At 44.8% G+C, this 23,573-nt stretch overlaps 2 protein-coding genes across 5 annotated transcripts in view; one reads left to right on the forward strand and one right to left on the reverse strand.

The window, feature by feature from the left end:
* The window catches only part of tle2b (TLE family member 2, transcriptional corepressor b), a 37,122-nt gene extending 24,469 nt beyond the window's left edge, over positions 1-12,653 (forward strand). For both annotated transcript variants that reach the window (XM_036520743.1, XM_036520744.1), the window contains exons 9-20: positions 535-669; positions 2,054-2,107; positions 3,417-3,584; positions 3,727-3,868; positions 4,241-4,410; positions 4,646-4,722; positions 5,398-5,647; positions 6,001-6,248; positions 7,427-7,574; positions 7,866-8,016; positions 8,711-8,787; positions 11,072-12,653. In XM_036520743.1, the coding sequence (XP_036376636.1) occupies positions 535-669; positions 2,054-2,107; positions 3,417-3,584; positions 3,727-3,868; positions 4,241-4,410; positions 4,646-4,722; positions 5,398-5,647; positions 6,001-6,248; positions 7,427-7,574; positions 7,866-8,016; positions 8,711-8,787; positions 11,072-11,179 (1,728 nt within the window). In that variant the 3' untranslated portion in view covers positions 11,180-12,653. The remainder of the gene's footprint in view (positions 1-534; positions 670-2,053; positions 2,108-3,416; positions 3,585-3,726; positions 3,869-4,240; positions 4,411-4,645; positions 4,723-5,397; positions 5,648-6,000; positions 6,249-7,426; positions 7,575-7,865; positions 8,017-8,710; positions 8,788-11,071) is intronic.
* A 3,266-nt stretch (positions 12,654-15,919) lies between these two features.
* tle2a (TLE family member 2, transcriptional corepressor a) overlaps positions 15,920-23,573 on the reverse strand; it is a 27,802-nt gene continuing 20,148 nt past the window's right edge. For all 3 annotated transcript variants that reach the window (XM_036521273.1, XM_036521272.1, XM_036521271.1), the window contains exons 9-20: positions 23,353-23,448; positions 23,197-23,241; positions 22,878-23,039; positions 21,640-21,766; positions 20,516-20,703; positions 20,045-20,124; positions 19,207-19,456; positions 18,605-18,852; positions 17,462-17,609; positions 17,020-17,170; positions 16,503-16,579; positions 15,920-16,144 (exon numbers count right to left, since the gene is read on the reverse strand). In XM_036521273.1, the coding sequence (XP_036377166.1) occupies positions 16,037-16,144; positions 16,503-16,579; positions 17,020-17,170; positions 17,462-17,609; positions 18,605-18,852; positions 19,207-19,456; positions 20,045-20,124; positions 20,516-20,703; positions 21,640-21,766; positions 22,878-23,039; positions 23,197-23,241; positions 23,353-23,448 (1,680 nt within the window). In that variant the 3' untranslated portion in view covers positions 15,920-16,036. The remainder of the gene's footprint in view (positions 16,145-16,502; positions 16,580-17,019; positions 17,171-17,461; positions 17,610-18,604; positions 18,853-19,206; positions 19,457-20,044; positions 20,125-20,515; positions 20,704-21,639; positions 21,767-22,877; positions 23,040-23,196; positions 23,242-23,352; positions 23,449-23,573) is intronic.

Below are 23,573 nucleotides of genomic sequence, written 5' to 3' on the forward strand. Positions count from 1 at the left end.
AGAGGGAGTGTGAGAGGAAGAGAAGGAGGGAGGGAGAGAATACAGAGTGTGTGTGTTGAGAAAACTGTAGCCCTTTGTGTTTTTTTTCTCCTCCTTACATCTTGCTTCCTGTCAGCAGCTCATGAAGTCACTCCTGGTTCATCTTGTGTGATTGTATAGGTACGATGAGAAAGAGTGCCTCCAGAATTTGGCCGCTTAATGCGTACACTGTATTAGAACATATATTTGTGTTGACATGTGAGGTAAAACTTGTGCAAACGGGCATAAAATGGTTTTGCCATGCTGTAATTAAGGAGCCATTTTTGAGAAGAAATCTTCAGGATAATTATAGTAGTCAATGTGGGACCACTTTCTTTGAATTTTGGCCTAGTTTTTACATCATGAATAATGCTTTGTAGCAGAGCTAAATGAAAGGAGCGTGTGTGCTTGTGTGTGTGTGTGTGCGTGTGTGTGTGTGTGTGTGTGTGCGTGTGTGTGTGTGTGTGTGTGTGTGTGTGTCTGGAAGGTCTTGATATGTGTGTCCCTGTTCTGCAGAGTAAGTCGGTGTCCTCGACAGACAGCCAGCCTGCAGAGGAGCGGCAGGGTCCCTCAGGGGGCTACTCGTCACAGGGTGGGGTTGATGCCAAGAGGAGGCGTTGCGATGAGAAGGACGCACTTCCCTCGCACTATGTACGTTGTGTGGACTGAAAGGAGGGTGTTGGATGTTATCACAGTGATTCTGTCATGTCAAAGCTTTGATTTTAATGTGGCTGAAATGGCCAATATTGTATCCTTGTCTCTGTCAGTCAAACGAATTGTCCGTAAACACCTGAGTCCATCTTTTTTTGCACACTGTGATGAGTTCTTGTCCTAGATTTTCTTTTTTATCTTTTTGGTGGAGAACGATATCTCCATAACTGGATAACTTGTTCAGATAAAGCCCACCTTCACTCTGCTTGAGTGTGACACATAAGTCCACTTGTCTTGGCTTTAAATCAAGTGCTTTTATGTGGATCTGTGACAGACTGATATGTTCACTGATGCTGATATGAGCAGGCTTAATAAAATTAGGGGATGATGTCACTGGATGGTGATGTCAATGGGAATACCAGGGCATGATCACATCAAAGAGCCGTTGCCATGGTAACTAAGTGCCATCGTTGTCACCCCCTTTTCTCTGAGAGGGAGGAATTCAAGGATTGAGAAATGTAAAGCTCTCTGCACATCAAGCCGGCAACTCCCGATGGAACTCTGGGCAAAACCTGACCAGTGAATGCGAAAGGGTAGCTGAGAGTGAATGGAACATGAAAGGACTGGTATTGCCCAGATTCTACGTGTACAATCCTGGAGACTCATCAGACATCCCTGAGCCAATCAGATATGTGAGGGACATGTAAGGCACAAATGATGTTTTAAATATTCAAGGGGTGGTGGGGGGGGGGTCTCAGTAACAGGAAGTAAATAGATAAATAGATAATAAGATAAATAGATAAATACATTTTTTAAATAATTTTTTAAAATAAAAAAAGACAAATATTTTGACAGATGATGAGGAAGAGGACATGGTAGGCCAGAGTGAAACAACTTGCAAAACAAAATGCAAGAAAGTTATCCAAACAGAATCAAAAAGTCCGTTGTGGACCTGACTAAAACCATCATGGGAAACCCCAGTGTTATGCAACATCATTCAAAAAAAGTAATTCCAGCAGAACAGTGTGAAAGATTACCTTTACTAAAAAAACATTCTACTCTTCCAGAGTGTTTGTTTAGTTCCCCTCACCCACATTCAGCTGTAGGACCTGTAGGGAACTTTGTAGGTTTATGTAATGTCTCCATCCTGCATGATACTGAAATGCTGATTTGTCTATATTCCATGAGTTGTGAGTGGTCAGCTTGATGCACAGAGGCCTTACAGTGGCCACAGATTGTTTGAAGGTAGGGGGAGGAAGCACTGGGAGGCTGTGGAAAAAAGCAATGTGTGTGACGGACTCTACTTTCTGACAGATGCACGCAGCAGCCGAAAGTCCTTTTCGGCTGTCCAGCCACGCTGACCATTTGTGGCTCTGTTTTGTAGGACAGTGATGGGGACAAGAGTGAGGACAACCTTGTGGTAGATGTCTCTAATGAGGTAGGTCACCTTTCTAGTGACAGCCTGGCTACATGGTCCCATAGTCATCTCTACTGTGATTCCCAATTAAACTGCCCAAAGCCCAAACAACTGTCTCAAGATATGCAGCATAATTTTTATTTATCCTTCAACTACGGACTGACAGTAGCCCGAGCAACTGAACAGCATGTGATACCTGAATAGCGCAGCATAATTGATAGTTGTGCCACATGTACCTTTTTTACAGAAATTTTCCCATTTCATTGTCACGTGATACAATATGTAAATAAGTAAATATCTGGGTTCCCAAATGGCTCAATCAGCTAAATCACATGTTCAAAATGTAGGATGGCTGAAGATTATGCCCAGTCCTCTCATAAGCTGACTGGGAGCCCATTGGTGGCATTACCTGTTACCACAATAGGGTTGGGTATGTTGAGGGGGTTCCCTGGTCTCTCTGCTGCAGTGCCTTCCTTCAGCTCGTGAGGTGCCTGCAAGGTCTATTGGTGACATCACTGGAGATATTCCCTTCCTCCAAACAGTGCTTTCCCCACTGTGGTGTGCTGTGGGACTTGCAGTGTGAAAAACAGCCGTAGGCTGTGTCTGTGTGTATCAGCGCTCTTGTGAGCACAGGGAGGGTGTGCGAAAAAAAAAATAAGCCGAGTGCACACCTAACAATTCTAATCCGATGAATAAAGGGGAAAAGCATAAAGAAAACCATACAAAGGATATGAATGATACAATGTGATATGAATGTGATGTGAATTTGATACAGTATGTATGATAAAATGTCTGGTGTTAATTTTAGCATTAAATCATGAGCAGCAGATTGGTACAAATTAATCAATTAAGTGTCAAAAGATTCTCGTAAAGCATGTAATAGGCGATGCATAAGCATGTATGCTTTAAAACATGTTTGGATCCCTTTTCAATGTTCCGTATATAGTGTACTGAAAGCCAGTTTATTTAAGGCTGATATAATGGGATTCTCTGAACACAATGGCACAGATACTGATCCTTTTAAGAATTTTAATCCATCTTAATCAGTTACATTTGACAAACTGCATTGAACTGTATGAAAGGTGCCATATAGATGCAATCTATTATTATTATCTTGATTAGCAGGCACACTTTGAGGTTTGCTTTCTAAAAGCTTTGTAAATCATAATGTGAATCACCTCTGTGAACTGTCAATTCAAGATTACATTAATGGTGGAATCAGTGTTTTGTTGGGATGATTATTCTGCTATTCCCAAAAGGATCTATGGGTAAATACTGGGACAGTCTTGAGGATGATGTTTCAGCACCTCTTTCCTTTCCATCAAACAAGGAGCCCACCTCCCCAGCTGGCAGCCCTCCCACTTCTCCTCACGGCAATGGACTCGATCGGGCCCCCACCCTCAGGAAGGAGTTACCTGGGACTCCCAGTCCCCCAAATGCCTCCACGTCACCTCCACCACACAGCCCTGCACCAGGAAAACCCAAGGACCCAGCACAGGTAGGAGCATATCTTTATGCCACAGCTGTGACAAATCAGTCATCTTGATCATTCACGATCAGTCAAAACACAAGCATACTGTAAGTTCTCTTAGTGTTCTAGATCTGAAGTAAAAATGAACATCTCATTGTGTCATGCCCAGGTAGAGAAGTCTCAATCTCCCTCTTCAAAATCGGGCACCCCTTCTCCCTCTCGCCGTGAGGCCCTTACCCCAGGGCCTCCTGGTCCCAGCACCTCCTGCCTGCGCCTTGTCAGCAAACCTGCCTCTTCTGCTGACCCCCTGGGTAATAATTCAACACTACCTTACAAGTCAGTCATTTTCTTTCTTAAGTAAAACAGCATCAACTACCAAAAGTACATTTTCTTAACAGCAGTAATGATGTATAATGTTTGTGAGTGGTGCCTTTGTACTTAGTTTTCTCTTACATTTTACGCCTGTTAGTATCTTAATCAATTTCCATGATTTCCACCCTCATTCTTCTCGTATCTCATCACCCTCTTCCATTTTTCTCTCTGTTTATCTGTCAATCCCATTGTTTCTTTCCATACCGCAGATATATTTTATTGACATGACTAAATAGATGGCTTTCCATAAGAGAGCAGATTTGTAGGAGAATTACTCACTGGTCCTGTCTCCTCCTCTCACTCTCCCCCAGCTCTGCGTAGCCCTCTGTCTGTGCCACCTGGCTCATACCCGGCTCATTTTGGGGTGGTGTCCCACGCAGGCTTGAATGGCGAGCTGGCCAGCCCTGGAGGCTTCGGGGGGGCGCTCACCCTCTCCCCACAAATCAGCGCTGCTGCCAGTGCATACACGCGCAGCCCAATGGTGAACAAGCCCTTCTGTTATCTCCTACCTTATCCGTTTATCTCCTTCTACATGCTCGTCTCTGCAGTCACTGTTTTTGGAAGATCGTTTTGGATGATGCTTTCTCACTGCGCACTGACTCTATTCAACCTGCATTGTGGTGTTGACATTGCATGTTATTAATTTGGCTACTTATGGTTACTGCCTTAAATCTTACGAAAGAAAAAGTAAGTAATTGACTTCATTTTCCCCACAGGTGGCCTATGAGTCCCGCTCCCATCTTAGGCCCCCAGGGCTGTCCTCTTCACTGCCTGGAGCCACAGGCGGAAAGCCGTGAGTGTCTATGTTTTCCACACAGTCTGTGAAAGAGATGTTGACTCCCTTATGCAGTACACTGTCTTCCTCTTCCTGTGTTGAATGACACGACAGGCCTGCCATCTCTAAAGACTGTATTGATCATTCACTGGAACTAGTGCTTCCTGCATGTGCAGTGTAAGGTAATCTCCTGTTAAGTACACTCTACAGAATTCCAGTATATATGGTATACGGTACACTAATGTTGGTGTTAATGTTCAGAGACTTTACTCCAGTCATGGTCATGTCATATCGCAGTAATCAGAGGAACAGCATATCCAAGAAACAACTTGATCTTTCATGCAATTTGAACTTGTAAGGAAAGCCCAGAATGGCAAAGTGGAGGTCATTTGTAAATTGTTGTTGATGCTCATGATAGTAATCATCAAATTGTTGACAATTAATAGATATAATTTCATTCTGAAGGATAAAAAAACTGTTAGTTTAGCTAGTCATGCTATTTTGTGTGATACAGTTAGACTATTAGTTTTGAAATGGTTCAGTTTAATTATTCTACAGATAAAATTAATGTTTTTTCTAGTCAGAAACTTGTATTTATGATTACTCCAATATGACTCAGATGCAACATGTTTCAACCTGCCGAGACTTTACTCCAGTGTAAGTGTTAATGCTGCCCTCTGTCCCCCTCTGCAGGGCCTACTCCTTTCATGTGAGTGCAGACGGGCAGATGCAGCCAGTGCCCTTCCCTCCCGATGCCCTGCTGGGCCCGGGCATCCCGCGCCACGCCCGGCAGATCCACACTCTGAGCCACGGAGAAGTGGTGTGCGCCGTCACCATCAGCACCTCCACGCGCCACGTCTATACCGGCGGCAAGGGCTGTGTCAAGGTGTGGGACATCAGCCAGCCTGGCAGCAAGAGCCCCATGGCCCAGCTGGACTGCCTGGTGAGGGTTCACACTGACACAGCACTGACACTGCTGCTATACTGTAGTGCAGTGACGAGCACTGAGACCGCTGCAGTACTGTAGTACATTCAGACCAGCGCTGAGATTCACACTGTGATACGCTGACACTAACTGAAGTGTTAGTTCAGTTTTGCAAGTCTGTTGCTGCCACCTGTTTTTCTGTGAATGCTACACTGTTTTTTAGCACTATTTTTATTGACAGAGTTAACCCATCTACTCATGCATATTACAGGTGTTGTTATTACAACAGACAGGTCTTACTGTCACTGTCCTGTTGCCATGCCTCTGCTCACAAGTGCCACTGACCTTGTGCTTCTGTATCATCAAATCAGAACAGAGATAACTACATCCGTTCATGTAAGCTCCTCCCTGATGGACGTACCCTGATAGTCGGAGGAGAAGCCAGCACTCTGTCCATATGGGACCTGGCCACACCCACTCCACGCATCAAAGCAGAGCTGACATCCTCCGCTCCCGCCTGCTACGCCCTCGCCATCAGCCCAGACAACAAGGTCTGCTTCTCCTGCTGCAGCGACGGCAACATCGTGGTCTGGGACCTTCACAACCAGACCTTGGTCAGGTAGGTACAGAAGAGAGAGAAGGGGACAGGAGGAAGAAGATACTGCAAGATAGGCACTTGTTGTGAAACTTCCTGAAAGTGTTTTTTTTCTTTTTAGGAAGTTAAATGACAAACCAATTAGTTTTCATGCAGAGTGTTTTCCTGTCAGGCTTGCAGTCTTGCATGATTTTGAGCTTTTATTCTAGCACAAAAGTGATTTCCTGTCTCCAGAGCGAGCAAGTAAGACACAAGTGTTGCCCTCGTTGATTCTCAGATCCCTATCAATTTTCAAGCCACATAGTCATAGGTCCTGAGTCAAAGGAGCCTCATAGTTGGAGGAGTTTCTGGATCAGTTTTTTCTGACTTAAAGTCTACACCAGTTATGGCCAATTATGCATGGAGATTGGTGAAATTTGATACATATGTCATATTTGGTGTTCCTCTTAACCTTATCAGTTTTAAAGAAACAAGGTCTGTGGTCATGGTTACTGAGGCTGCACATGGATAATTTTTTTCTGATGCTGAATTTGGCTAATTGGGACTTTGATCAAGCCTTACACAAATGGTGTCCTGACCTCTGCAAAACGCCTGTCAATTGCATGGACATAATGTCAAGGTCACAAACAGTTGTTTTGCCATCTACAGTCTGTCCATGGATTTTAATGAAGCACAAATTTTCTTCTCACTGCACTCCAAAAATTTGTTGATCCACATATGAAATGGAGAAACATTTGAAAGGTGGCAACGTCTCGTGATAAATATTTCATTTCTTAATTGCTTTTGTGTTTCCTGTGGAATTTTCCCTCTAAGATCTATGCCTTTCCATAATGAATTCTCACAACCTGTTTACGCAATAGATGAGCACATACGTTTTTTTGTCTGGTTGTGACATTGTGGTTCACACTGCAGTGTTGGTAATGAAGAAAAGGTTCTTCAAAATGAAAAAAACTAAAAGCACGGTTTTGCAATATGTAACAATACGCACCAAAGTAATGCAGTTTGGTGAGACATCCTGTGTAGATTTCCCACATGACCCGCTAAATGAACAAAAACATTGGACAAAAAGCATTTCATGAGCTCTCTCCATGTTATGAGTCATAGCATGAATCTGAAGTCACTGTGTAGTCAGGGTGTGTAAGTGCATATAAGTGTCTTACTGCAGTTCAGCTCGGAGCTAATGTGGCCCCTGGCTTCCACAGGCAATTCCAGGGCCACACGGACGGGGCCAGCTGCATCGACATCTCCAACGACGGCACCAAGCTGTGGACAGGAGGGCTGGACAACACGGTTCGCTGCTGGGACCTGAGGGAGGGGCGGCAGCTGCAGCAGCATGACTTCACCTCCCAGGTACAGGGGGACAGCAGCACCATGCTGAGAGTTTATACAGGGACATAGTGGGACACCACTGGAGAGAATGACGGAATGGGAGCGAGAATAGACTTAATTTGTGAGAATTACAATAATGTGATTGTACAGTCAGGTATGCGATGTAGAATATATTATGTGTCGTGGTGTTTAACACTGAACCTTTTGCAGCGTGTGAGTTTCTGTCATTCACTGAGTCTGAGTGAGTTAACTCGCAGTTCTCTCAGATCCAGTTTATTCAGACGTGTAATGCCCCCCTTTCTCTCTGTGCAGATCTTCTCTCTGGGGTACTGTCCCACAGGAGAGTGGCTTGCAGTGGGAATGGAGAGCAGCAATGTGGAAGTGCTGCATGTCTCCAAACCTGACAAGTACCAGCTGCACCTCCATGAGAGCTGTGTGCTCTCACTCAAGTTCGCTTACTGCGGTAAGATCTTACAGCTCTGGATACTTAAGCCTATGAGATTATGTTGTATGCAAATATGTATCACTTCCTTGTTCTTTGGTTGATAAACAGCACAGCTTGTTCAGACACCACATCAGGGCAGTTAAGAATATAATAAGAGATAATACTTTTCAATACAAAGGATGCATATAATATGATAAGAGATCAGTGCAAAGGATGCGTATGACTGTGTGATGCAGGTTAAATGGAACCTACACACATATAGAAAATAATATTGGTGTACATATAGCTATGAAGTATATTAATCTGAATTCCGTTCAATTGAGAAGATAATCACTTCAGGTCTTAGTGTGCTCAGTAAATTAACTCTAGAAAAGAGGATCCCTCACACAAAGGTGTAACAATGGTATACAATGGTATACCTTATCTCACACTAACTTTGGTTTAGCTGTCAAGGCTGAAATTAGTTAAAGGAAACACATAAGAAAATAATACAAATGAAGTCTGACATAACAATAGTGTGCAACTAGCAAGGAAAGGCTAATATCTTAACCCAGATTTCCACCTGAGCTCAGATGTAAGGAACATACAAAAAGTCTCCTTGATTCCAGTTCAGACATGTTATATTGTGCGTGCATATGAATATGCCTAAATGAAAATGTTAATTAGTAATCCAGGTTTAGTAATGTTTGTGCATACATGTGTCTGGTTTCAGGCAAGTGGTTTGTGAGTACAGGGAAGGACAATCTGCTGAACGCATGGAGGACGCCCTATGGAGCTAGCATATTCCAGGTGAGAGACGCCCTGAGGTGAGGCAACACTGCATTGTACAGTGCTACATATGCCTGCAGACCAGTCCAGGGCTTTCCCCGTCCACAACACAGATTCTGCATTGGGGGCTGGTGATAAACGTTTGTTGCTCAGTATTTGCCTTTTCAGCAGCTATTTTCCTTGAACATGTTTTTTAATTCTTTCACATGATTAGCAATCATACCAGTTTAAATAAAGATCATCCATCAGCTCATGAGTCTGTTTTTGCCTAATTGCACCTAATGTGTCTGCATTACCTCTGTAACTCTTATGCAGCGCACGTGAAAGTTTTAATTATGAAATAATCGGGAGCTGAAGAACAATCTCCAGTTTCTTTATTAAAATCAAAATGATTTATAGGAAGTCAATCTTGTTCTCATAATTAAAGTTTTTATTGTGAAGTACACAAAGGTAATGTTTCCACATTAGATGCAATCATGTCAAAAGGGAATCAGCTACAGATGGGGGACGCTTATTGAAACTGACATGCTAGTTAATCACACAAAAAACGGTTTTTGGGACATTTTGCAGTTTAAAGGTATGTTATTAGCTTTGCCTATTTCAAGCTCACCAGTCTCTTCTGGAACCCTGAACTTTTAATCTTCAGCAGTAATACCTGTCACAGAAAAAGATGCCCTGCTGTGGGACTGAAAGTTATTGTTTTTCATATTACAGATGTTGAGATCCAAGGTGACCCACTGCAGTTTGTCAGAGAACACAGTACAGCACATCAAAACTTAATAAATGAAGCGTAACAACAGCGGTGTTGCTGCATCAAATATGTCTGTGGGCAAAACAGAGAGTCATGAATGAACGAAGAGACGTATGTCAGAAAATAGAAGAGCCATACTTTGTGAATTAGAAGGGCCTCTTTGGTATTAGAAATACCTCATGGTTGTTTCACCGGATGCGCGGACTCCAAACAGATGAGTTATGGAAATGGGAAGGCAAGAGTGGGAGCTGCTATTGCTGTCATACTTCTGTTCACTGGCTGTGAGTGTGTGGAAGAATCAAAGGCCAGGCACACGGCATATCCCTAGGGCTCTGGCAAGGAGAGAGGCTATCTGCTTTGTTATCTAAAATGCCAACTGCCTCTCAATCCCCTGTCTGCGGTCTCTCATGCTCCCACTCCCTCACCCCCCCCCCCCCCCCCCGAATCTTTTTGCTTTCACTCACCCCCACCCTTCACTGTCACCCCTCCCTCCCCCCTTTCTCCCTCTTCAGTATTTGCATGTCTATTAATACTCTCTTTTGTGAATTGCCTAGCGACCGATGGACCTTAAATGTCTAGAGCAGTTGCTGCGCAGAATTGAGGTAGATGTTGCGGGAGGAGTGGGGATAGTTGTTCTTTTTAAATGTGAGTCCAGGTTCAGAAGACCAAACCAAATGGGCTGGGGAGGAGAGGGGCAGTGTGGAGAACCCTGTTTGTTCAGTTAATGTGGAGCACGGCAGCCCTGTGCTGGAGTGCTGTTTATGATGTGAGTGAGTCTCTCTCCGTGCCTGGCTGAGCCCGCTCCTATTTTAGCTACGCTGAGAGGCTGGAGAGCGTGCCGTCATCTGGGTTATCAGGAAACGCGATAACTGTAAAACAAACAGTTTTTGCTATGTTTTGTGGTTAAGAAAAAATTGCGGAAACATTATGCAGTCAAAGTTACCGTTCATGTTGAGATGTGATTTGAAGTGATTTTTCTTCCTTAAAAGTGTTTAGCAGCAGATGGGTTAACTAAGAAGATGATAAAGTCTTCTGGCACAAAATATGAGATACCACATTTTAATGGCATTTCCCGTCTCAAATTTAGCAAAGTGTTTTAAAAACTTTGAAGTCTTTTTAGCCTTTTTTCGTTTTTGATAGTGTTAATGGTTTCACTTGAGGAAGGGAAAAAACACATATCACGTGTTTGTAACAGGGCATAAATTAGGCTCATATTTGTCACCAAGAAGTTTATATGTACATACATTACAAAAGCAAGCGTCACAGTTCAATGCCCTCAAGCTGGGAGATGTAAGTTTCATGAAAGCTAAGATTTGTAGGCATCGTGCTGCTAATAGGCCCGCTGTGAGAAAGCAAAGATCAACTGTAGCTCAAATGTTATTAAACATTCTGGTTCGGGTTCTTTTTTCCATGTGTCTGCCGCCCAAGGGTCTTTAGGAATGGGTGAAAGTGTGTGCTGGGAGGGTTATATTTGTGTACATTTTTCCTCTATAAACATTTCTCTTCCTCTTTCTCCCCCCTCCTCTGTTTCTTTCCCCTCTATCTGTCTTCCAGTCCAAGGAATCCTCCTCGGTCCTGAGCTGTGACGTGTCTCCAGATGACAAGTACATTGTCACAGGCTCTGGGGACAAGAAGGCCACTGTGTACGAGGTGGTGTACTGAAGCTGGGCGGGGAGGGGGTGATCGGGCCTGTGGCAGGGGGCAACCATGGCTCTTGTTCCTACAATGTGACATCCTCCCCAAGGCCACTCTCCAGCTGGGCCTCCCCTCCTGCCCTGAGGTGAGGCAGGAGAGGAGGGGAAGCAGATAATTAGTGTGGTTCCCTGATTAAGAGCTCAGTGGATGGGAAGCCCCAGAGGAGCTGGTTGGTGCTTGGGGAACTGGGCTGAGGAACACTGATACCAGACAATCGATTCATTAGTCAGTCAGTCAAACATTAATGAGGCAAGTGCAGACCCCGTTCCCCAGTGAGGGGTGTCAGGCAAGCAGTACAGCAGAACTGGGCTGGGTGGCATTCCTGCTGGAGAGACACTGATACACAAGCAGATCCATGCACATTCTTCATCCAATTAAATATTCATACAGCGGCTCGCAATCTAATTCCCTAATATATATTTTATTTTTGTCTGCCGAAGCCTGCATTTAATGAAGAGCAGTGTCAATTGGAATCCCAGCTGGTTTCGTTCCACAGACACTGAATAGAAATGCTAGTATTCATTTAATCCAAACTCTTATGGATGGTTATCTTCTTACAGCACTCTGATTGGACACCAAGACAGTGGATGGTGTCCATTTCAGTACTCTACATCCTTGTAGGTAGGTCAGGCACATCCGTGCATTTTCTGATCGCAAAAAGCACATTTTGTTTTTATCAATCACCTGCATCACAGATTTTTCTGTTATCACAGAACAACAGGACTGCAGCAGTGTTTTTCAGTTTATGGTTGTAATGCTGGCTGGTAAGTTGTGTAAAGGCTACTCTGCACTCTGAACTCGATTAAATAGTCAGTTAGTTCTTTATGGTATGCTTAGTGTTTTATGAAGTCTTAAAAATAGGTTTTGCTACTGGGACTAGTTGTTACATATGTATTATGAGGTTAATGTGGTCTTGGGTCCCTTCAGTTTGGCATTTTTACACATATGAGCCCTCGCTTCACTGTGTTTTTGTATGATATGGTAGGGATCTGAGGGGAAAAGGGTGAAGACAGGAATAGCCAGACGTTTTCACATCCACATAAATGTTTTATGATATTTATCCTCACATCCAGCACTGACGCCTCCCCTTAAACTTAGCGCTCACGACCTCCTGTAGCTCCCAGCACTGAAACCTCTCCAGGCTTTGTAAATAAGCCAATAAGTGATCCGATTCCTGTCTCCACGGGGTCCTCTGGCTGCCCAGGTCGTTTCCACAGCAGGAGCCAAGGTTGCCCTGTTCCCTGTTCTGTGGGCCAGGAGAGGGGAAGGGACTCACTGCGTCACACGCAGGACATGGCAGTCATCGGGTGGCTGGGAAAGACGTCTCGTCTTGTACTTTTCTCAATGTATCCCCTCCCGAGTGGTGGTGACAGGCAGCAGCCCACGGCCTTGCGGCAGCAGCTTCACTCCACCTTTTCAGGGGGCTTATTCTGGTGACTGATCGCTGGTCCTTTTTTTTTTTTTTTTTTTTTTTTTTAAAAGCCGAACTGATTACAGTACTTCAGTATTTGGACATGTTTTTTTATAACAAGTTATTAGAATGTAGTGCTTAGGTGTTTTAGTTGTCTTTGGTCATAATGAAGCCAGTCCTGTATGTTTTAGTTGTTGCGGACAGGGTATAATTGTTTTTGCTTTAAGACTGTAGGACTTATGAATGCCTGGCACCTCCACTGCCTGCCATCAGCAAATTGTATCTCTTGTGTCTGTCAGTCAGCCTACATTTCCCCTGCCTGTGACTTCTCTAAACCGTAAAAAGACAAATTGTAAAGCTCTTATTTAGTACTCTTTAAAAGCCAAGGAACTTAAAAAAATGCACTGTTATCCTTCCTGTCACTTTTTTTCCATGTGTTGTACAAGAAAAATGAAAGTGAATATTAAAATTGTGTGTTGCTCTTTTGAAGTGCTCGGGCTGATTTAATCCTCTTTTTGAACATTTAAAAAAGAATGGCTCCATGTTGCTTTTGAGGAGCCATGTTCAAAACATATATGACAAAAGTAACTTCACTGGGGTCATCTTAAAACCCAGCCTGTTTGATTACATCATAATTATGTGTCATATGTTTATAGTGTAAATAGTGTGAGTGGTGTGTTATATAAATTGCTGAATTTAATGACTGTGAGAAGGACAGCCTTTGATTCAAATCTTACATACACACAGCCTTTCAAGTTAAATACCATTTTAGGCAATGCTTGTCATGACTTTGTGTTGGTGCACACACTCTTGTGCTTACAGTATCATGTGTGTGGCTGGAGCCACGTAATATCAATGAATACCATCATAACTGTAAGGCTGCAAAGCATGATGAAAATTATTTTATCCTTGTTCTGTTCACTGCACGTTATGTTTATTAACATGTAAGCCTCAACAACATTTTTCAAGCTGCTGAGTTTTAGTAATTTAACCCAGTTCTGATTTGACAGTAACTTTTGACAGAGATGAATTAAAAAGCAAAACAGTGACTTTTTATAAAGTGTGTGCATAGCGAAGTGGGTACCTTTTGTGGCTGTCTTTCACTTTAAAAGGGCTGAATGTGCATGTGAACACCCAAATACTTTAAGCTGTCAGCTTCTGGATGAGCCTTACATTTTCAAAGAGCTCAAAGCTGTTATATTCTAGTCGTACATGTGAAAGATTCATCACTGATAATCTGTCAGTATAAATGGAATGTTTACTACTTATGGTGGGAGTGTCTCCAGGTGAAAGTGCCTCTTGGACACAGGCTGCTGAAACATAATTCATGAACAATCTTCTTTTGGCAGTTGTGCACCTTAATACAGGTGACATACACTAAGTAGCTTCCATTAATACAAATGCTATTTACATGACAACACAGCATGGATGAAGTGGCTGTTACAGAAATTTCCTACCCATGGAATTGAGAGAAACCAAAAAGCAGGGAGGGATTTGACCTGAAGTCTCAATGAAACATTAAATGTTTGAAGTTCACATTTCACTATCAAAGTACCTGCTGTCAACGAATGTCACTTCAGGTAAGAGACTGAAACTTTCACACCACCAAAAGCCATACAAAATAGTTTATTGGTCTCATCACATCACCTACAACTAGTCTTGCCCACCCACCACACCATTCCCTGACCCTCCCCTCTTCCACCCCGAAAGACAAGTACAATCACAATCCCCTTGACCAGTGCCACTGGAGAACAGAACACAGTAGGGAACCGGGCTCTCTGGCCAACAGGAGAGATAAATGGAGAGATATGAAGACAGCCCCCCCTCCATGTCTGAGCCCAGCCCTCTCTGCACAGTGCTGGGCACTCAGCACTTCTTCCTTTACAAAGTCCATAAAGTCTTACAAAATGATAGGGGGCAGAGATCACACAGTAGCTTAGAACATTTTTTTGATAAAGGTTTTTTTTTTTTTTTTTTTTTTCACAAGGAAAAGCTGCCCAGTCATTCGTAGAAGACAGGCAGTACTGACTGACAGCATTTGAAGAGAGCCTTCCTTCAGATATGTGTGGGTCTGAATTACACCAATACACTGCTCAGTTACACAGGATACCACACAGTGAGCATGTGCAAAGGGCCATTAGTGTAGTCATATGAGGCTGTAAATGTGTGTGTGGGGATGCACCCAGCTGGAGGAAAACCCCAGAGGACAGTTCCTATTTTCAGAACACAATAATAGAACATTTGGTTTTGACTGAAACATTATGTTTCGATGACACTGACCACAGATGATGGACGAGCTGCCCCATAAGAAAAAAGCTCTCACAAGGTACTCGGATGTCAGTACAGCCCAAGAGATGTGCGTTCACCACCAATTTGCAGCCAAATGAAAACATGTGGCATTTTGACAAAAAAAAAAATAAAAAATTGAACGGCACACAGCTAAAAGCCCAACTGAGCAGAGACCATTTCTGCCTAGTCATTCGGACAGTTTAGTACAGAGGTGTACTATGGAGAAGTTCATACCTGTGTGTCAGTATACAGGAACAGGAACTCAACCCTGTATGAAACATAGTGAAATGACTGGGTTAGAGAAACATATATTCGATTTTAGAGCCGATATGACTTCTGTCAAAGGTGGCGGAGGTATGCACTCTGTTGAGCGCCCCTTTAGTTTACGGTGAATTATTAACACTGAGGCTGACAGAGTTTTGAAATAATCCATCCATGTGCTCGAGCACGAAAGAAAACAACCTGAAGTCGATGACAGGGCCGCGTCCCTGAAACCGCAGACCACTGTGAACGGCCTCCTCCTGATGGACTGCGTTCGGTCTGTAATCAGTGTGTTATACAATCATACTGGCGCTGAAACACGGCGCTGAAAGTCATTTGAGTCTCGCTGCCACTCACAGCCATCTGTGTGACACCTGCGCTGCGGAAATGTGTGCACAGTCACAGAGCCACAGCAGGGACGCAAGAGCGAATGACTCGGGAGCAGGGACAGCAGGCCCCTCATTGCGGCCACCCCACCCCTCCCCCCCCAACCCCCACCCCCTGCTTCCCCTGACACAGGAACCACTGTCTCTTTGCTTAGAATCCAAAGGCTAAAAAATAAGCTTCTTTATTTGCTAATGTTTTTTCTTCTTGTTCACTACAGAGGTTTTATTTAGTTAAAAAAAAATTAAAATAAAATAAAGAGTTGAAGTCTTTGGAGGAATCCCAAATTTCTTTAGTAAGACTGCCAACTTTTCTCCGAGCAGTAAAGAGGTCAAACTCCAGGAATCCAGTATCTCCCTCACCTCCATCCTTTACAAAAGTAACGAAAACAACAAAACCCAGGTGTCGTTCTGTCTCTGCCTCCACGCCACACCCACTCCAGTCACTGACTCACTGCGGGAGCCCCGCCCATGTCACTCTCAATAGATGACTTCATACACAGTGGCCTTCTTGTCACCTGAGCCTGTGACAATGAATTGGTCATCGGGGGAGATGTCACAGCTGAGCACTGAAGATGACTCCTTTGACTGCAGACAGAGGGGAGAGAGTGGACAGTTCAGAGACGAGAGGGGCCAAGTAACCCATCTTGCATGCGAGCAAAGCATTCAAAGGAATTTGCTCCTCTCAGATCACATATTGCACACGTTAATGCCATTGTTGTATCTTGGATTTTTATTTTAATTGATGTGACCACTCTTCAACAGTTCACTAATAATAACAATTCTTATCACCAGAATCTATTCTGGTATTAGCATTAGATAAAAGATTACAAGGCATTAAGAATGTATAATAAAATAATCTCAAGGAAGTCTTGAACAAGAATTATTACATAAGGTATAATACTCTCCAACAAAAATCGAAGGCTAAATCAAAGCAAGGACATACCTGGAATATGCTGGATCCATAAGGTGTCCTCCACGCATTCAGTAGGTTATCTTTCCCTGTGCTCACAAACCATTTCCCTGCAGACCCGGGGAGAGCAATGAACAGTTAGGGGGCAGATAAACTCCTGTGCTTGAACAAGCAGTGTGTCACAGTAGGGTTAGTGGTTTAGGAAGAGGAGGAAAGGGGGACAGCAAGGGGACAAGCAGAGAGAGAGAGAGAGAGAGAGAGAGAGAGAGAGAGAGAGAGAGAGAGAGAGAGAGAGAGAGAGAGAGAGAGAGAGAGAGAGAGAGAGACACACACACACACACTGACACACAGACACACACACACACACACACCGACAACATACACAGACACCGACAACATACACAGACACCGACATACACACCACACACACACCACACACGCACAGACGCACACAGAACTGTAAGTACCATCATATTTTAGCAGATTTATAGACAGGGTGGAGAAAACAATGGACCATCAGCTGAGGGATGAGCTGAGCGAGCCTATTTACCGCAGTAAGCGAACTTGAGTGAGAGCACACAGCTCTCATGGAGGTGCAGCTGGTACTTGTCAGGTTTGGAGACGTGCAGCACTTCCACATTGCTGCTCTCCATTCCCACTGCAAGCCACTCTCCTGTGGGACAGTACCCCAGAGAGAAGATCTGCACAGAGAGAAAGGGGGGCATTACACGTCTGAATAAACTGGATCTGAGAGAACTGCGAGTTAACTCACTTAGACTCAGTGAATGACAGAAACTCACACGCTGCAAAAGGTTCAGTGTTAAACACCACGACACATAATATATTCTACATCGCATACCTGACTGTACAATCACATTATTGTAATTCTCACAAATTAAGTCTATTCTCGCTCCCATTCCGTCATTCTCTTCAGTGGTGTCCCACTATGTCCCTGTATAAACTCTCAGCATGGTGCTGCTGTCCCCCTGTACCTGGGAGGTGAAGTCATGCTGCTGCAGCTGCCGCCCCTCCCTCAGGTCCCAGCAGCGAACCGTGTTGTCCAGCCCTCCTGTCCACAGCTTGGTGCCGTCGTTGGAGATGTCGATGCAGCTGGCCCCGTCCGTATGGCCCTGGAATTGCCTGTGGAAGCCAGGGGCCACATTAGCTCTGAGCTGAACTGCAGTAAGACACTAATATGCACTTACACACCCTGACTATACAGTGACTTTTACATATGACTCATACTATATGCATAGACATTTAAGTATTACAGAACAAGATGCAGTGTTGTGGCAATGCATGGCACAAGTTGACTCCACCCATCTGGGGCGTATATGCAGTTTGTTTGAAAAGGAGATAATAAAAAAAGCTGTCTGATCACACATAAATTTACTTTATGCACAGACATATGTAGGGTTAGAAGATGCAATGGCAACCAATGCTATAGAAAAATACAGAATAGGGCCTAGGACTGTGAAATTTAGCAGAGATTATTTCATTATCCATTTAATGGAATATAAGGAAAAGGAAGCTGTAAGCAGTTCACTCGCACTGAAATGGTGGACAAATGGTGTGGCCATCTACTGTGGAAAGAGGCAGCGAGAATACATTATAAACAGGCATAGAACTGGAGGCAAACTGTAAAATAAATACAAAAGCAATATGAACCTTGTAATGGAATATCTGGGCTGTGAGGCAACAGTAAGGAGAACATTTGTGTTTCATTAAAATTCAGGCATGAGTAATCGAGGCAGAAGAACTTTGAGCAGCCATTGTGACCTTGTCCTTTGGCGTTACGACTTGGCTATCAATAGGACTTTGGGGAAAATGGGACAATATTTGTTTGAAGTTTGAAGTTTAGGTCATGGATAATAAGCTAAGTTAGAAACTGGAAACCATTTTCATGATGAAAGGGGAGAGGAATGGAATGACTGTAAGACAGAGCAGAGCAACTGGCCAACCTAAGGCTCCACGAGAGAACCTCAAGAGAACATAAAAACTGACTGAAAACCCAGCTTCCTTTAATTTCTTTAATTTCCCCACAAAGAGGAGAACACTTATAGGAAGTTTCACAACAAGTGCCTATCTTGCAGTATCTTCTTCCTCCTGTCCCCTTCTCTCTCTTCTGTACTTACCTGACCAAGGTCTGGTTGTGAAGGTCCCAGACCACGATGTTGCCGTCGCTGCAGCAGGAGAAGCAGACCTTGTTGTCTGGGCTGATGGCGAGGGCGTAGCAGGCGGGAGCAGAGGATGTCAGCTCTGCTTTGATGCGTGGAGTGGGCGTGGCCAGGTCCCATATGGACAGAGTGCTGGCTTCTCCTCCGACTATCAGGGTACGTCCATCAGGGAGGAGCTTACATGAACGGATGTAGTTATCTCTGTTCTGATTTGATGATACAGAAGCACAAGGTCAGTGGCACTTGTGAGCAGAGGCATGGCAACAGGACAGTGACAGTAAGACCTGTCTGTTGTAATAACAACACCTGTAATATGCATGAGTAGATGGGTTAACTCTGTCAATAAAAATAGTGCTAAAAAAACAGTGTAGCATTCACAGAAAAACAGGTGGCAGCAACAGACTTGCAAAACTGAACTAACACTTCAGTCAGTGTCAGCGTATCACAGTGTGAATCTCAGCGCTGGTCTGAATGTACTACAGTACTGCAGCGGTCTCAGTGCTCGTCACTGCACTACAGTATAGCAGCAGTGTCAGTGCTGTGTCAGTGTGAACCCTCACCAGGCAGTCCAGCTGGGCCATGGGGCTCTTGCTGCCAGGCTGGCTGATGTCCCACACCTTGACACAGCCCTTGCCGCCGGTATAGACGTGGCGCGTGGAGGTGCTGATGGTGACGGCGCACACCACTTCTCCGTGGCTCAGAGTGTGGATCTGCCGGGCGTGGCGCGGGATGCCCGGGCCCAGCAGGGCATCGGGAGGGAAGGGCACTGGCTGCATCTGCCCGTCTGCACTCACATGAAAGGAGTAGGCCCTGCAGAGGGGGACAGAGGGCAGCATTAACACTTACACTGGAGTAAAGTCTTTCAACATTAACACTGGTGCACTGGCTTGGAACGTTACCACAAAAAATTGACAATTTATCACCATTTTAATTAGTTTTGCATAGAACAGATCTATAAATCAGTGCAGCTAACTGGTATATACTTGACAACTAAAACCGTAAATCACTGTACTATACTACTACAGTGAACCATAACACTACCTTATTATCATCATCTGCGTTAATAACATATAGTGGTAAAAAGTGTTAGTCTAAAAGATGCTGGGTATACAATGATCATTCATGATAGTCAGTATGGTTTTTTCTTTTTTTGTAATGCAGTGCATCATCCAGTAACCCAATGAACTAGCCCTGTACTAAAGGATTACCAGAGACCTCTGCACTACTGAAGATAAACCAACAGGCGTCCAGTCACCAGGAACAGAGAAGGAAGGAGAGAGTGGAGGAGATGCAGAAATGGTTCCACGGAGAGATGAGAGGGATAAATGGTTAGGGAAAGAGCACAGGGCTGAAGTGAGAATGGATGGACAGAGAGAAGCACAGGGGTGCAGGACTCACGGTTTTCCTGATGCTGCAGACTGCAAGGCTGCAGGAAGTCCCGGGACCCGCATGTGGGGGTGGGGAGACTCATACCCGACCTGGAGAAGCACAGTCAGAAATGTAATTTATCCATCCAACATGTGCAGTCAAAGGCTGATTGGATATATCCCATGGGCACATTCAGAGATGGATTGTACACATCCCATATGCACAACATGCTGCCTCTTCACACTCCTCTAGTTAACAGCTATAGCTAGCATTCCTTTTGCTAACGGCTCTCTGTGTCTGCTTGATCATGCACTTGTACAAGGGAGCAAAGAGTAATAAAGTCTATGAGAATATAAACCTCAAAGGAAGGCATCGGAACCTAAGAGCAGATCCTGGAGAGGTAGGTATGTAGCCAGAATATCAGCCTTTATCCACGCCCCCCCCCCCCCCCCCCCCACACACACCTCACCCACCCCCCACTCCGTCACCCCCCTCTCTCACCACAGGGGATCTCCCGTAGCCGGCTGCTGCGGCGGCCGCTGCCGCCCCGTTGATCTGCGGGGAGACGAGGTGCAAACCTGCACCATACCCTGCTGCCCCGCCCAACTCCCCATTCACTCCGGGAGGGGGCAGCCCAAATCCAGGTGGGTAAGCACCCTGCACTGCCAGAGGGTTTCTGAGGCCCAGAGCTGGGGAGAGGGAGAAAGGGAGAGGGCAGGAAAAGTGAAACATTTAAACAAGCTGACAAAATGACCATATAAAAAATAAAGAGTAGCAGTATTAAGAGCATAGGAAATAAAAATGAATCACACTAGTATATTAAATTTCACCATTTTATCACCAGACAAAGTCAAGAATAATGTTAAACAAGAGGAATGATCATGTAAAACTATCTGACTACAGAGGACAAGAGAGGTGTGGCTTACAAAACAGCAAAAAACCACTCAGCATATTGTGTCAGTTTACTCTTGGAAACCAAGTAAGATTTTCAGTTGCAGACGAACTTGCAAAGCCAAGAACATACTTCATAGACAATAACACCATGCACAATGCCCTAAAACAGGCCAAATTCTTAGCGTTTCTTTGAAATTGCATTGTTGAAAACCGGCAAAACATCCCACTGCTACAAGACAAGAGATTGTTAAGAGCTATTTGGAATATTACAGACAAGCATGTGCCTTGTTCTCAGGCTGATAAACTGTTTCTCCTTCATCGGTGCGGGCATGAAAACGGCTAGTGCCATGGACTGTATCTGCCCTTTTTAGTGAGGTGACCCAGTTCAAGAGACATTACAAGAGAAGCATTGGAGATTACCAATAAACACGAGTATAGAAACGATGCCATGAATTCTATTTCCAGTTCCATCCGTGAAACAGGCTGTGGCCTACTGATGGCGTCATTACTAAATAGCAGCCAACAGGGGAGCCTGTCACAAAGCCATCCCTTTCCAGAGTCACACTGCCCTCTTCTGGACAAACTGCCAAACGTCTGCCTGGGCTGCCTGGACAATGTATAAATGAGTAGGACTTTGATGGTGTCAGTGCACTACATAGATTGTATGAAACACAGCAGAAACACAGCAGAGCTTTAGCCCTGGAAACCCAGGAACCGTCAGCATGTCTCACCGAGGGGGTCAACGCCAGCCTTTCCCGGGACCGGCCGGAACTGGGGGGGTGCGCTGGGTCCTGGTGTGGATGACTCCGGGGGCATGGGGGTCCCTGGCTTCAGAACGGGTGTGCTGGACTTCTCACTCTGAGAAAGGACATTCATTTTCAGACAGTCAATACCACCATTCAACATCCCTCTACAGTGCTTCACAAAGGGACAGTATCTCAGAGACGTGAAAAATGAGTTCAACTTTCATTGTTAAGTGAAAGGAAAACAGCAGCACTTTGGAGAGAAGGATATAAAGTTTCTTGGGCTGACTGCACTGGCGGTCCATAACACAAGCTGGTTGCGATATTCTAAGAATAAAATTTTGAGATTGATATACATCTTAAAACTGAAATAATTACATTCAGAGGATGCCTTCCCTGGTTCTTTGTGGTTGCTGAATAGGAAACTGTCTGGTGAACATCTGTAAATCACTGTCAAACAGTATTATGTACATGATAATTGTTCATTTCTGGCCAATTTTCCCTCGGTGAGACAGAGCTGTCATATTCAGTGGCTCAGTACTCTCCCCATGTCATTACATTCCGCTCATGTGTCCTGCCATTGTGCCTGCTGTGATTTTGCATTCATCCACAGAGAGTGTGGAGAGGCTGTGGGCGTGTGGAGAGTATGGATGCGACTGTGAATGCGAGGGAAATGTCTGTGCGTGATCATGTGCGCATCTCTGACACCCCGTGTGTGCGCGCCCTTCCTGTGCCTGCGCACTTTCGGCACTAAGTGCTTCTGACAATATATGCACATATCTGACAGGATGCATGTGGGTGTCCCTGACAGCGAGAGTGCTTGTGTGTTTCTGGTAGTGAGCGCGCACGTGTGTGTGTTTGTGTGTTTCTGGCAGTGAGTGTGTGTACATGTGTGTGATGTGTATGTTTCTGACAGTGAGGACCTGCGTGCGTGAGAGTGTGTGTGTGTATGTCTGTGTGGGTGTTTCAGGCTGTGAGTGCGTGCACATGTGTGTGATGTGTATGTCTGTGACAGTGAGGACCTGTGTGTGTGTATGTGCGCGTGAGTGTGCATGTGTGTGAGAGAAATAAACAGAGGCAGGCAGTGTGTGTGTGTGTGTGTGTGTGAGAGAGAAATAAACAGAGGCAGGCAGCGTGTGTGTGTGTATTTTTGACAGTGAGGCTGTATGTATGTTGAGCATGTGTGTTTGTGACACTCCGTGTGTGTGGGGCCACAGCAGGTGTACCTGAGGAGGCTCTTTGTTGCGGGATGGAGAGGCCGCGCTGCTGGAGGAGGCCAGGGAGGTGGGGCTGGCCTGGGGCGGAGCCTCCTTGCGGGAGGCGGGGATCTTGTCCAGCCCATTCTCTCTGGAGGAGTAAGACTGCACACTGCGGGGGGAGGAGGGGTCCTGAGGAGACAGGCACAGACACAGCATCAGTCACTGCCCGTGCTGTGCTCATCGGCCTTGCTGACAGATAAAACTTTTTACGCTGCTGGTCATCATGGTAAGTGTTTATGCTCAGATAAACTTACCACTTACACTTACACACAAACTAAACACAAACCTCATCCACAACCAAGTTGTCATCACTCTTGTCAGCATCACTGCCCTGAAGGACAAAAAGAAAGATGTATGAATGGAGTGTGTCCTTCCCTCAGAATATAGCGGGCTGTTTCCCAGACTCTGCAGCCCAGAGCTCATTATCCAGCAAAATTCTTACATAGTCTGTCATGAACTCCTTCTCATCTGCTTTCCTCTTCTTCCCATTACTGAGGTAATCTGACGGACGACCTTTATCCCCGTTAGACATCGAGCTCTGAAAGGCAGAAGGGGAGGGTGAGGAGAGGTAAACTTCTCAGAAACACTTGAGCTTTTCTAGAAATACCATTGGGAAATGATGTTAACTTGCCATCTAATATAACCCCGTTCAGTACAACGCTA

Source organism: Megalops cyprinoides, chromosome 2 (genome assembly GCF_013368585.1).
Source record: "Megalops cyprinoides isolate fMegCyp1 chromosome 2, fMegCyp1.pri, whole genome shotgun sequence".
In the NCBI taxonomy this organism is placed as follows: Eukaryota; Metazoa; Chordata; class Actinopteri; order Elopiformes; family Megalopidae; genus Megalops; species Megalops cyprinoides.